The following is a 14,732-nucleotide window of genomic DNA, read 5'->3' on the forward strand; positions in this document are numbered from 1 at the left end:
TCTTTCTCGTTAAAAAAAAAAAAAAAAAATTTACTTGGCTGCACCGGGTCTTAGCTGTAGCACGTGGGATCTTCCTGTTGACATCTTCCTGTCTGCAGGATCTTTACCTTCGGCATGCAAACTCTCAGTTGCAGCATGTAGGATCTAGTTCCCTGACCAGGTACCGAACTTGGGGCCCCCTGCATCAGGAATGTGGCGTCTTGACCACTGGACCACTAGGGAAGTCTCAAGTGTTCCTTTTCTTACTTCCCCTTCTGATGTTTGAGGAGAGGGTCAGAGAGGGAAGCGGGATCTACCCCGTTGTAACTTTCCTCTCTTTATTTATTCTTCCTGATGGTTCCCACTTTAATTTCCTTATATTATTTTTCTGATCATTTTATTCCCATGTTAAAAAAGAAAAAAGATATCTTCCCATTTTTACAGCCGGAAAGCCCTTTTCAGTGGCATTTGAGATCTTCCACACTGTCTCTCCCAGGTGGCTCAGTGGTAAAGAATCCACCTGCACTGCAGGAGACACAGGAGATGCTGGTTCAATTCCCTGCATCGGGAAGATCCCCTGGAGGAGGGCATGGCAATCCACTCCTGTGTTCTTGCCTGGAGAATCCCATGGACAGCGGAGCCCAGCATGTTATAGTCTGCTGCTACTGCTAAGTCACTTCAGTCGTGTCCGACCCTGTGCGACCCCACAGACGGCAGCCCACCAGGCTCCCCCGTCCCTGGGATTCTCCAGGCAAGAACACTGGAGTGGGTTGCCATTTCCTTCTCCAATGCATGAAAGTGAAAAGTGAAAGCGAAGTCGCCCAGTCATGTCTGACTCTTAGCGACCCCATGGACTGCAGCCTACCAGGCTCCTCCGTCCATGGGATTTTCCAGGCAAAAGTACTGGAGTGGGGTGCCATTGCCTATAATGTTGCAAAGAGTCCGTCGTGACTGAGTGAGTGAGCACTCTCCTTGAGCCCTGCCTCTGCACATGTGTCTGCTGTGGTTGCCTGGAAACCCACAGAGTCTGGTGACCATTCGTGATGATGGCGGTGGTGACAATCATAAATACTGGGGAGGCATTTTATGTGCTAGGAAATGGTGCCAGGTTCTTTTTAAACTTGTATTATCGTTAGTAAGACAATGTCTGATCCATTGCTTTCACTGCTTTCTTGGCCCTACCTAGCTCTTACCTCAGGAAGGTTTGTTGGATGAGTGAAAGAGTAAAAATTTAGGCAGCGGAGAGAGACTCAAGGTGGTCGTGGATAGAGGTGTGTATACAATCTGGGAATGGTTTGGAATGAACAGGGTCAAGTGGGTCGTCTTGATTGAATGTGCATTTCGAGACCCCACTTGAAAATGATTTTGATCTATTACATTTAAGTATATTTATTGATTTTGTTTGCTGTTTTCCTGCTTGTGTTTACAGTCGGGGAGGACCAGCTAGGTACTCAGAGATTCTTGGTTTCTTTCAGATAAGTAAGCTTAAGGCTGTGTGAAGGGGCAGCCCCAGGAAAAGACTGACAAGTGAAGAAGGCACTGGAGGGGGCAGTCATCTCAGGGGAAATGCTTTGGGGATGATTTAGGGAGTGCGGACAGGAACGGGGGAACGCGAGATGGGAGAGGAGCGCCTTCTAGGTGCACTCACGGCTTTGTTGACGGAGAATGTTTCATCGGGAGGGTGGGGTCTCAGAGCACCTATAAGGGCAGAGCAAAGCTTTCTAGCAGACATCGTGTGAGAAACTGCTGGCAGGCTCTGGAGTGCTTGTCTGACTTCCTGTGATGTCTTCGGTGTCCTAGGGTGAAGAGGAAAGGGAGACACTGCAGTTAAAAACATTCTTAGAATTTAATTTTTTATGAGAGCTTTTAAAATGTTACAAGTGAGACTCATCCCGTGGGGGAAAATTTAAATGAAAAAATATCTACAGTAAGGAGATAAAGGATGCCCCAACCCCTGCTTCCACTCCTGATTCTGGTGAGCAAACTGTTGTTACTAGTTTGCGGCATAGTTTTCCATACCTTTTGTATATAAACGTAATTGTTGTTGTTGTTTAGTCGCTAAGTGGCGTCTCTTTGCCACCCCATAGCCCGCCAGACTCCTCTATCTGTGGGATTTCCCAGGCAAGAATGCTGGAGTGAGTCGCCATTTCTTTCTCCAGGGATCATCCCATTCTTGATCATGTAATATCATAATAATGCCACAATATCCATCAGTTTAACACTTGCCAGTATACTTTTTATATGACATTTAATTATACCTAGACTAGGGAGGAATCTCATTGTTTGACACCGACACCGGCATCATCATCAGAGACCAGTGACCAGCTCGCCAACAGCCCCATCTCCCTCCACTTTGATAAGCAATGGCATTCTATCATCGGAGGCTTTGGCGAGCCGTCTCTAGTATTAGGGGAATTGTGTTTTGCTTTTCCTGCTCTTCCTGTTTCCCCACACGTTGACCTTGAGTGGGATGAGCTGAGATGCATGCTAATCCTGACCTTCATCTCTTTTCTGTTGTCTCTTAACCCCTGCTTCATCCCTAGCTGGGGCTTCCCTGCTGGCTCAGATGGTAAAGAATCCACCTGCAATACAGGAGACCCAGGTTTGATCCCTGGGTCAAGAAGAAGCCCTGGAGAAGGAAATGACAACCCACTCCAGGATTCTTGCCTGGCAAGTCCCAAGGACAGAGAAGCCTAGAGGGCTACAGTCCGTGGGGTCGAGAAGAGTCAGACATGACTGAGTGACTGACACTTTCATTCTCATCCCTAGTTGATTCCACAGAGCACCTCTGGCTTAAGGAGGGTCATTCTTTGACAACTTACTGGTTTTCTTCATCCTGCCCTTGAAACGATCACAGGGACATGGCTTCTTTGTCAGCCTGGGAGCTGTGATGGGTGTTCTAGGGCTCTCAGGAACCAATCTGAAATAAGGGGGTTGCTGCTTAGGAAGGATCATATGTTTGAGGGCCAGGACTTGACTTGCCATCTTCCTTGCCCCCCAGTTGTTTTTCGTACTGCAGTGGGAAAGGGTCAACCCAGAACAGTCATATGACCACCAGGGTCTCTGAGTTGTTTTGCTGACCTGTATGGACAAGAATGGGCTTCCCTGATAGCTCAGTTGGTAAAGAATCCACCTGCAATGCAGGAGACCCTGGTTCAATTCCTGGGTTGGGAAGATCCGCTGAAGAAGGGAAAGGCTACCCACTCCAGTATTCTGGCCTGGGGAATTCTCTGGACTGTACAGTCCATGGAGTCGCAAAGAGCCAGACACGACTGAGCGTGTTTCACTTTCAAGGGCAAGAATTTGGTGGCAGGTTTGGAGGAAGCATCAGAGTGTCATTAAGGAGACCAAAAAAATGAGCAATGAGTGGGAGGGAGGTTCGAGAGGGAGGGGACATATGTATACATAGGCCTGATACACGTTGTTGTGTGGCGGAAACCAACACAATATTGTAAAGCTATGATCCTCCAATTAAACATAAATTTAAAAAAATGAGGAATAAAGGGGTGCCTTTTAGTGGCTGCTTTACTTCAACTAAGCCATTTTTCCTCTCTGTTTCAGTCTTGCCTGTGGGTAAAATTAGGCTGAGGATGGGGTCCAGGAACCTCTTGGAAGGCAGCCCTGGGTTGTCGGGGAAAACGGTAAGGGAGAAGGGGCCAGCCAGACCTTCCGCCAGCTCCCCTGGACCCTGGAGGAGTCTGGCTCTTACAAGAGACTCAGGAAGAAATGAGTGGCGGGCTGGGGGAGAGGGCAGGGGGCAAGGGCAGCTCAGGTAATATCTGCTCTGCTCTCAGAGGGATTCAGGGGAGCAGGTGGGGATCTCGACGGTGCACTCTCGTCAATATTGTGTTACTTACTGACCTTGGCACTCACATTCTTGGCCTCCTTCTCGGAGCCACCTCCCAGAAGCCTGGCGTTGGTCCCTCTGGCCTCTGGCAACCCCTGTGGGAAGGAAACAGGTCACTTCCAGGCACTGGAAAGGGAAGGCGCCAAGCGACTTGGTTCCTGATCACTGTGCCTCTGGGTCAGCGCAGCTCCATTGCTCTTCCTTTTTACTCAGGGGTCTAGGGTACTTCAAGAGAGGAGTATTTTCCATGGATGAGGAACTGAAGTGTAAAATCTGGCCTAGAGAAAAGCTTAGCTGGAGGTAGACAGAGAAAGTACAGCTTCTGGAGAGAAGAGAGGACAAAAGGTCGGGCTGTTGATCAAGACCTGACAACCTCCCCATTAAGGTCCCTGCCCTGCATGCGTTATAATCCTCCTGACTCAAGAAATAAGAGCAAAGAGCAGATTATTCCATAAACCAGCCAGGAACTTCACCTGACCTCTGTGTTTGCTTGTATTTGAATCCACAGTCCCAGATCAACTATTAATATAAGAGGATGGTATTTACCTCTGTCCCTCTGGAACAAATCCATTTCTCCTTTTGTCTGCATTCAGGTCCATCTTATTACCTGATGCTCTCTTATTTCTGTTTTGTGTTTCTTGATATCATTACCCAGCTGTTGTTATAACACAGCACTAATTAAGTGAATCACCATCTCTTTTATTTTGAGGTGAGAAAACTGAGGCCCAGAGAGAGCTGATGCAATCCCCAAGTTCACAGAGTTAATGGTGAGTCATCTGGAGCTAAAACCTAGGTCCAAAGCTCTTAGCCTATTATTCTGTCTTCGAACCTACATGACCTAATGGCATGGGAGCTATTTATCATAAGTAATTTTATAATTAATAGGGCATCTTATAAGGAATTACTCTGTTATTGTAAGTAATTTGTTTCTCAACATTGTCATTGCTTCTCAGTTATTTATTTTTCCCCACTTTCCCATGAAAAGCATATTAAGCAGGCATGTGGTTATTTTAAGAGATAAAGCAAGATCAAATTTTATTTGGAGATTTCTGGGCAGGAGGATTGTGTAGTGTTATTTCTGCTCACCAGACTACTATTTCTGCTCACATTGCAACTACCCTTGCCTGGGAAATGGGAATTGAGCCTGTAATTGCACCCCCCGGGGCCCCGGTGAGCTTTCCCCATCTCATTGCCCTTGTGCCTTTGTAGCTACTTGAGAATGAAATTTCACTCACTCGATTTATTGAACACTTACTAGGTTCACATTATCCATCATTTACTCTTCGCAACAGTTGTACATGCTAAGTGGTATTTTACTCATTTTAAAATGAAGCTTAAAAAAGTTAAGCTTCTTGTCCAGGGTTCCAAGAGGCTTCCCAGGTGGTGCAGTGGTCAAAGAATCCACCAGCCATGCAGGAGACGTGGGTTTGATCCCTGAGTGGGAAAGATCCCCTGGAGAAGGAAGGAAATGGCAATCCATTCCAGTATTCTTGCCTGGAGAATCCCATGGACAGAGGAACCTGATGGGCTGTAGTCCATGGGGTCACAAACAGTCGGACATGACTGAACGCGCACACACACACACACACCCCAGGGTTACAAAGTGAGTGATGGAGCCAAGATTTGGATCATGGTCGATCCCCTGAATTCAAGTCTGAGTCTAAAGGTCTGGGTGAGTCTGAATGTGTCACCGTGTTTGAGAATTATTGGTAAAACAGGGGCTCCCCTGGGGAGTGAGTCTTCCCCTCCAGGGGATGTTTGGCCACATCTGGAGATATTTTTGGCTGTATTAATGGGGTGGGGGCGGGAAGAGGCCGCTGTTGGCTTCTAGAGGGTAGAGGCCACTTGGATGTTGCTAAACAGGTTAGGAAGAACAGAACAGGGCGCCCTGCCCCCCTTGCAAGAAGAATTATTAATCTCTAATGTCAACAGAGCTGCTATGAAACCAAGGTGTCCCGTCTCCTAAGGGGAACATTTTGAACTTAGAAACCTGAGGATTTATTCTTCCACTTAGATATATTTACTGAACACTTTGCTGGGTCACGAGAGGGACATGGAAACAAGACACCAGGCTGTGCCAGTGGCGAGGTTACAGCGCAGAAGGGCAGGGGTTGCGGTAGGAGACGCACCGACACTCATCTCAAGGTGGAACGCGGACTGTGCAGAGAGTCCAGTCGGGGCCGAGCTTGTGCAGGGGAGGGAGGGCTCACGTTTGCCTCTGGGCCGCATCAGGGCGGCTGTGGGAGCAGAACCGAGCTGGTGGGAAGACACAAGAGCAGCTGGGGAGCAGCCGAGGTTCCGAGATTCCGGCTGAGAGGAACATGGGCCCTTGTTAGCGTGGGGTGTGTGGGGGGATGGCCGGGAAAGGCGGCTGTGACTGGAGCTTGGAGTCCAGGCTGAGGTCTCCAGCCTGGGGGCCATCACAGCGGTGGAAAAGGCTTCCCTCCCAGAATGCTGGTCTAGGGCCTCCCCTGCTGGGCCATGGGTCCCAGTGCTTCCAGAGAACTCTATAAAGGAGAAGATGCTGGAGATGGGTGCAGGAGGGTAGACTCCTGATTTTAGGACCCACTCGATGCTGAGTATGTAACAAAGCTGCTTCACTTCAAAGTGGCGCTTGGGGATATGGTCACTTAGAGTGGGAACATAGGTGGGGAGGGGGTCCCTTCTGCACAGTTGTTCTGCTAAGGGCTGGGCCACTCCGGCTATAAGGAACAGTGGGGTGGATTTGGAGCTCCTAACCCACGATCTGCTTCCTAAAGGTGAGCTGTTCAAACAGGGCCTGTGTGCAGTGTTGCCGCCCAGGCCACAGGTGTGAGGCCTTGTACCAAGAACACAGACGCAGAGCTGAGAACCAAGGTCTCCTCCAAAGCTGACTGAGCCCCTTTGTAACTGTTGCCTGGAGAGTCCCATGGACAGAGGAACCTGGCGGGCTACAGTCCATAGGTCACAAAGAGTCGGACGTGGCTGAAGTGATGGGATACACACACACGTAACCGTTGCCAAAAGCCCATGGTCATCACTAACAGGCTTCTTGACTCCAAATTAGTCAAAGATGCCCACTCCAGTAAACACCCTATAAAGCCCCAACCAGTCCCCGAACGCCAGCCTTCCAGCAGGAATTGTCTTTGTCTCGAGGCTATAAAAATTGGCTATTAACCCACGAACACTGTCGACTCTCCCTGGCCTGTCAGGAGTTGCCAGCCCGCTGTGCTTGCAGGGCCCACGTTATCTCTGCTCTTTGTTCTTAATAAGCTCACTCCCTTCTGTAATGCTCTGTGTCTGGAAATTCTTTTCCAACTGGCTCTCGGATTGCCTCAACAGCTTGGTGTGGTCACAGCTTCAAACACGGGTACTACCTGGTGATGTGATTTTCTGGTTTATCACCTTACCATGAAATAGCATTAAGAATTATTGGGGCATGTCTGGTGTACTAGGAAGTATATAATCGAGGATGACTGACTGACTGGACGCACACTTGCCTTCAACACCCTCTCTGCACGGCCTCCAGGCTCAGCCCCCAGGACACTCAATACCCCCGAACAGGGACTCGGGGAGAGGTAAGGTCCTCTCCCGCCAGCTACCCTTGCAGACACTCCATACACACGGGCTCCTTTAACTTTACGACGCTCTTAGGGTTTACGTTCAGATCATTCCTTTTTTTGCAAATGAAGAAACAGCCACCCAGACAGGCTAACTCACCGCTAATCCCCGTAGCCTTGCAGGGGCTACATTTTACCGCGTGTGCGGTCATGCTCTTTTCTGTTTTGCCACATTTCTCCCCGCTTTTTATCTTTCATAGAAAGTGGATTTTTTTTTTTTTTTTTTACCTGTGTGTGAGCTGCTGGAGACCACGGACATCAGCATTAGTGGCAGCAACAGGAGGAGGGAAGAGATTAGAACCTTCATTTCACCCGTCAGTGCTGCTGTGTGTCCACTCTTCAGCAGCTCCCAGTGAGAGGGTCCCCGCTTCTCCTGGCGGCTCAGGCCGTGCGTGGAATGTGCCTTGGGTGGGGGGGTGGATCTGCACTTTACTCCCAGGCCAGCATTCTCATTAGAGGGCGGGAAGGGCCGAGTGGCGCTGGCCTTGTTAGGTAACAGGTTGGACCATGTGTTTTATGGGAATCTGGGAGGCAAAACTGGCCAAACAAATGAAGCCTTTGTAGGAACACGAGAGGGTGACTGGTAACCTGGCCGCTGTACTCGTCCCCTCCCTCCCTCCCGCCTCCCCACCCCGCAATGTGCTATGATTTCTTCTTTTGGCTTGTTTGAATTTCCTTATACGTTCGAGTGACGTTTTCTAGCTCAGTGTCTGGCAGGAAAATGAGGCTAAGGGTTGGCAAAGAGGGTGACACGGCCTGTCTCCCCTCTGTCTTCCCCACTTCCAGCCTCAGCACAGTATCAGATGTTGCCGTGTCCCCCACTGTGGACAGCATCCTCCAATTCTGTGGCTGTGTAAGGAGGGAAGCAGAGAGGATGGAGGAGAGGCTCTTCTCCCTTGCCGAAACACTGCCCTGGAGCACTGGGTCAAAGCAGGCCTCCTTGTTGGTGGTCAGGCAGGTGGCTGCGCTTGTTGTTGGTCAGTCGCTTAGTCGGATCCAACTCTCTGCGACCCCATGGACTGCAGCAAGCCAGGCTTCCTGGTCTATCACTAACTCCCGAAGCTAGCTCAAACTCATCGGTTTACTTTAGAGACCGATTTGCCAGCCAGGAGGGGTGAACAGTGGCCCCCAGAATGAAGCCGGCCTTCAAGAGGGAACCTGGTTATGAAGTGATGCCAGGATTCAGTGGGACACCAACAGTTCAGTTCAGTTGCTCAATCATATCTGACTCTTTGCGACCCCATGGACTGCAGCAAGCCAGGCTTGCCTGTCCATCACCAACTCCCGAAGCTTGCTCAAACTCATGTCCATCAAGTCGGTGATGCCATCCAACCATCTCATCCTCTGTCATCCCCTTCTCCTCCTGCCTTCAATCTTTCCCAGCATCAGGGCCTTTTCCAATGAGTTGGCTCTTTGCATCAGGTGGCCAAAGTATTGGAACTTCGTGGTATATGGCCTCATGGCTCCTGCCTAGAGGAGAGGGATGTGGGTTGGCGGAAGACCCTCAAGGCTTCAGGTCCAAGAGGATTTGAGAAGCAAAAGCCACAGTAAGGAAAGTGTCTGCCCAGGCTGCTGGGGCTCCTGGTGCCATCTTGTTTGAAATCAGTCCAAGATGAAAGAGAGAGGTAAACCGCAAGGGTCCAGAAGGGCCGCACTTACTGATGTGACTCATTCCAGGAACTGGGCTCAAAAATAGAAGAGAGGCTGGTCTTAAGGGCCTAGAGATGTTTGCGGGGCTAAAAGAAAGAAAAGAAATGCTTAGTCATGTCCGACTCTTTGCAACACTTTGGACTGTAGCCCACCAGGCTCTTCTGTCCATGGAGTTTTCCAGGCAAGAATACTGGAGCAGGTTGCCATTTCCTCCTCCAGGGGATCTTCCCGACCCAGGGACTGAACCCGAGTCTCCTGTGTCTCCTGTATTGCATGCCGATTCTTTACCTGCTGGGCCATTGTGGGATCCTTTGTGGGGCTGAGGGGAAGATTAACAAGGAAGTCCTCCCTGCTCCTCCAGGCAGGTGTGAGAGAAGGTGGTATGACTTTGTTCTAGTCAAGAGAAGGGAAGAGGTCAGTCATGGCTTTGGTTTGCTCATTCCTACCCTGTCAATTTCAGATTATTTTCACCTGTGGACCTGGTGGAGACTTGATTGTAGACTTCGCTACAAAGGTTATAAGCATCTGCCGCTGCCTGGCACTTCACTGGACAGTGGAGATTGTCCTTGAGATGAAGGGCTCCATCTGAGCTTGGTCTAATGTATAAAGCACTACTGTGGCTCCTCCCTGGAAAATTATTATTTAAAAAAATGTTTTTATTCATTTACTTATGGTTGCCCTGAGTTGTTGCTTTGCAGATGCTTTCTCTAGTTGCAGTGAGTGGGGGCTACTCTTCATTGTGGGGTTTCTCATTGTGGTGGCTTCTCTTGTGGAGCATGGGCGCTAGGCACAAGGGCTCAGAAGTTGTGGCACCCTGGCTTAGTTTCTCTGTAGCCTGTGGAACCTTCCCAGACCAGGGATTGATCCCATGTCCCTTGTTTTGGCAGGTGGATTCTTATCCACTGAGCCACTACTCCCTGGAAATTTTAAACCATGGTCTCAGTCCTCAGGACGCTCAAGTGTAACCAGGAGAGATGACATACACTTCATAAGACCTAGGGATATTGTGCAATCAAATTTCAGAAGTGGCAGCAGTTCACTGTGAACAGTGAGTAGCTCAAAAAACTTGGGGTTCAGTGGAACTTGGGCTGGGTCTGAAGGGTGAGGTAGGGTTTCTGTTGATGGAAGGCAGGGAGGAGGGCAGGGCCGAGAAGGAGCACAGAGCTGACTGGGTGGGGATTTTTGAGGCAGGGCTGTTAACTGTTCGCTTGTAAGTTCCTAAGCTTATGTAGGGCCTGGCACTTTGTGGGTGCTCTGCAAATATTTGCTGAATTGACTGATATTTTTGTAAGCCTTTATCTAGACCTGCTATGTTAGGAAGCATGTGAAAGTGCAGTCCATTATCGGTAAAACATTTTTCTGATAGAAGGTCACGCACACATAGGGAGCCTGAGGTGGTGCATTACTTCCGCATCAGGTCCTCCTCCAGTCTGCCCCAAGGCTGCTAATCAGGGGGCTCCTCCCCGCAGCTTCCTCCAAGTCCCCTCAGTCTGTTCACCCCCATCATCTCCCCAAGTCCTGGCTCCCTAACAGTTCACTCCATCTGATTTTCCCCTCTATAGACTTGAAAAGGGATGTCGGGTCCTGTTTCCCATGGGAGAGAACTTTGGGTGTCTCAACTGCATTGATGTAAGACACTCCCAAGACAGACTTTTCTCTTAATATAGACAATCATTTAGGGCTTCCCACGTGGTTCTAGTGGTAAAGAATCCACCTGCCAATGCAGGAAATGCAAGAGACATAGGTTCGTTCTTTGGGTCAGGAAGATCCCCTGGAGTAGGCAATGGCAACCCGCTCCAGTATTCTCGCCTGAAGAATCCCATGGTCAGAGGAGCCTGGGGGTCTGCAGTCCATCGGGTCATAAAGAGTCAGACACAACTGAGCATGCACGCTTAGAGCTCACCCTGAGAACTACGGTAATGTCAAGCACAGTCTTTGTGTCTTACAAAGGTCTCCTTCCAGGAAGGAGGTGAGGGGAAAGTGGGAGAAATAACCATTTTCTACTGTTATTTAGTTTCCCCACTCTTCAGTATACTTAGTGTGTGTGTGTGTGTGTGTGTGTGTGTGTGTGTGTGCGCGCGCGCGCTCAGCCGTGTCCGACTCTGCGCCCCTGTAGACTGTAGCCCACCAGGCTCCTCTGTGCATGTACAGTGCACAGACATTCAAAACTGCTTGTTGATTATATCATATCCATGCTTCCCGCTGCCCTAAGAAGAGTCATTTATTCATACACACAGTCGTAGGAGGAGGAGGGCATGGCAACCCTCTCCAGTAGTCTTGCCTGGAGAATCCTATGGACAGAGGAGCCTGGTGGGCTATGGTCCATAGGGTTGCAAAGAGTCGGACAGGACTGAAGCGACTTAGCACGCACAGTCAGGGAGCATCAGAGTCCCTAATGTATTTGGGTGGTGGCTTCCAAGAAGAAGAAGATGGTGTGACGTCTCTCTGAAGAGCTCTCACCCCACACATAGACCTGTGGAGGGTTAGTCCAACTGCTCCATATTTTATTCAAGGTCACGGTCAGTTTGCCTCCAAGCCAGAGAAGAACTCTAGTTTCCTGACTTGCTGGAATTGCCTTAGTGGGCAGCTGCCTGGCTGCTGTGTGCGCCAGTGCGGTGGGGGTTGGGGGGGGGAGGTGGGGGGGGGGGGGGGTGCGGCGACCAATACCCTGGATTATCCAGAGATAAATGTCTGGTTGAACCGTGACTGCAAAAATCTGGGACACTTGCATTCTCTCTCTTTTTCACTTTGAACTTGGAATGAGGAAAATGAGAGCCTAGAAAACCCAGAGTGGATGATTTTCTTGGGGGAGCTGATGAGATGTGCCCAGACGCCTGTGTTTACCTCTTATCAACATATTTCTCACGTGACTGCAGTGCTCTGATGCTGGGTTGGATTCTCTCCCTCAGTAAGGGCAGGGACCAGGTCTGATTCATCCTTGTGTCTCTAGTGCAACACAGGCTCTAATAGATATTTCTTTAAAAAAAAATTATTTATTTTAATTGGAGGATAATTACTTTACAATATTGTGATGGTTTTTGCCATACATCAGTATGAATCGGCCATAGGTACACATATGTCCCCCCCACCCCATTCTGAAAGCCCCTCCCACCTCCCTCCCTATCCCTCCAGATTGTCACAGAGCACCAGCTTTGGGTGCCCTGCTCCACACATCAAACTCGCGCTGGTTATCTATTTTACATATGGTAATGTGTATGTTTCAAAGCTATTCTCTCAAATCATCCCACCCTCTCCTTCTCCCACTGAGTCCAAAATTCTGTTCTTTACATCTGTGTCTCCTTTGCAGCCTTGCATGTAGGATTGTTGGTATTGTCTTTCTAGATTCCACATATATGCGTTAATACACGATATTCGTCTTTCTCTTTCTGACTTATTTCACTAAATATTTCTTAAAAATAAAACAACAGGGTTTCCCTGGAGGCTCAGTGGTAATGGCAACCTAGAGGTGTGGAGGTGGAAGGGAGGTTTCAGAGGGAGGGGGACATGTGTTTGCCTGTGGCTGATTCCTGGTGATGTATGGCAGAAACCATCACAATATTGTAAAGTAATTATCTTCCAATGAAATATAAAAATTAAAAAAAAAAAAGAATCTGCCTGTCAGTGCTGGAGACATGGGTTCTATCCCCGGCCCGGGAAGATCCCGCATACCGCGGAACAACTAAGCAACTCCTGAGCCTGCGCTCTACAACCCGGGATCAGCAACCTCTGAGCCCACGCACTGCAAGTACCGACGCCGGAGCGCTCCAGGGCCCGTGCTCCGCAGCAAGAGAAGCCACGGCAATGAGAAGCGTGTGCTCCGCAGCTAGAGTAGCCCCCGATCGCCGCAACTAGAGAAAAGCCCATGCAATAGTGAAGGCCCAGCACAGAGAGTAAGTGAAACAACAAACAGTAGACGCATCCGCAGATCTGGAACGACTGGGGCAGAAGCATGAGTCGAGACTCCAATCTCCTCGCGTGAACCGAGGTGGAATTTGGCTTCTAAATACAGGGGAAGTGCTCAGCATGAGGACGTGGCTCATCCTACCCCCTGCAGCTGTGCGTGGAACACTCCCAGGACCGGAGTCTCTGCTCTGGTTGACATACTTCACTTGCCCGTCAGAAAGTGACCGGAAAGTGTCCCGGAGCTTCAGAATACGTCGTTTTGGAAATGGCTCAGGCAAGACGTAGCGGGTGCGTGGTGGTTATTCACAAGTACTTGAAGGTCTGTTGTGTGAAAAGGTTTGAGACTTGTTTCCATGCCTACAGAGAGTAACAGGAGGCTTGGCGAGTCTGCAACCAGACACATTTTGGCTCAGGATGAGAAAGAACTGTCAGACGAAAGTAAGTTTCTTTGGAAAACTATAAGTTTACTGGCAGAGTTCAGGCAGGAGCTGGGTGTCTGAAAATAACTGTGACAGTGATTTGTTGTGTCTTGAAGATTCCAAGGGTAGAGCTTGGCTTGGAACCCAGGATTCCACTAATACTACATTTTATTAGGCATTGTAAAATCTGCCCTTTGAAAAGTGACATTACTGTATGATGTCAGCCCAGGTCTCTGTGGCTCTCGCTTCCAGTCGGTGTGGGTGGTTGTGATTCTCTTACCTACGCTGAGACTTGGACTTCACCCGCTCCACCCACCCTCCCGCCTCCTTTATAGCTGCTGCTGCTGCTGCTAAGTCGCTTCAGTCGTGTCCAACTCTGTGCGACCCCATAGATGGCAGCCCACCAGGCTCCTCGGTCCCTGGGATTCTCCACGGAAGAATATTGGAGTGGGTTGCCATTTCCTTCTCCAGCGCATCCATGCATGCTAAGTTGTTTCAATCGTCTCCGACTCTATGCGACCCTATGGACAGCAGCCCACCAGGCTCCTCTGTCCACAGGGTTCTCTAGGCAAGAATACTGGAGTGGGTTGCCTTTATAGCTAAGAACGGTCAGAATCAAGTGTATTTGCCGCATGTTCATGCCCACAAGGTGGCAGCACTGCCCCACTCGGGTTTCCAACCACTCTATTCTGTTCGTCGCTCAGTCGTGTGACTCTGCAGTCCCCTGGACTGTAGCCCGCCAGGCTCCTCTGTCCGTGGGGATTCTCCAGGCAAGAATACTGGAGCGGGTGGCCCTGCCCTCCTCCAGGGGATCTTCCAGACCCAGGGATCGAAGCCAAGTCTCTTGCACTGCAGACGGATTCTTACTGTCTGAGCCATTACAAAGGCTCCACTCTATTCTGGGATGTGGGCAAATCTGAGAGCTATGATTAAGATTAGAAAAAGGGCACAAGTGAAATGATGAGGTGAACCTTTTTTTTTTTTTTTTCCTGCGAAGTGACAGAGTTGAGGTGAGTCTCAAGCAATTGCTCTGTAAAAGTGGCAGGCACTTCAGGGAAGTGACTCAAGTTTTAAAGGGCTAATTGAGCTGATTATCTTGATCAAATACAGATCTGATTCTTCTAGTGGGGCATGAGAGTCTGCATTTAAAAAAAAATATTTATCTGTCTGTCTTTGGCTGTGCTGGGTCTTCGTTACTGCACGAGCTTCTCTCTAGTTGCTGCAAGCGGGGACTGCTCTCGAGTTGAGTGCAGGGGCTTCTCATTGCGGTGGCTTCTCTTGTGATAGAGCATGGGCTCTAAGGGCACGCAGGCTTCACTAGTTACGGCTGCTGGG

At 49.5% G+C, this 14,732-nt stretch overlaps 1 protein-coding gene across 1 annotated transcript; it reads right to left on the minus strand.

The window, feature by feature from the left end:
• On the minus strand, positions 1,333–8,005 carry CXCL17 (C-X-C motif chemokine ligand 17). The gene is given in 5 exon segments (XM_018062511.1): positions 1,333–1,775; positions 2,802–2,882; positions 2,885–2,899; positions 3,841–3,921; positions 7,654–8,005. Coding segments are annotated over 5 exon segments (354 nt in total). The 5' UTR covers positions 7,733–8,005; the 3' UTR covers positions 1,333–1,677.

Source organism: Capra hircus, chromosome 18 (assembly GCF_001704415.2).
Source record: "Capra hircus breed San Clemente chromosome 18, ASM170441v1, whole genome shotgun sequence".
Lineage (NCBI taxonomy): Eukaryota > Metazoa > Chordata > Mammalia > Artiodactyla > Bovidae > Capra > Capra hircus.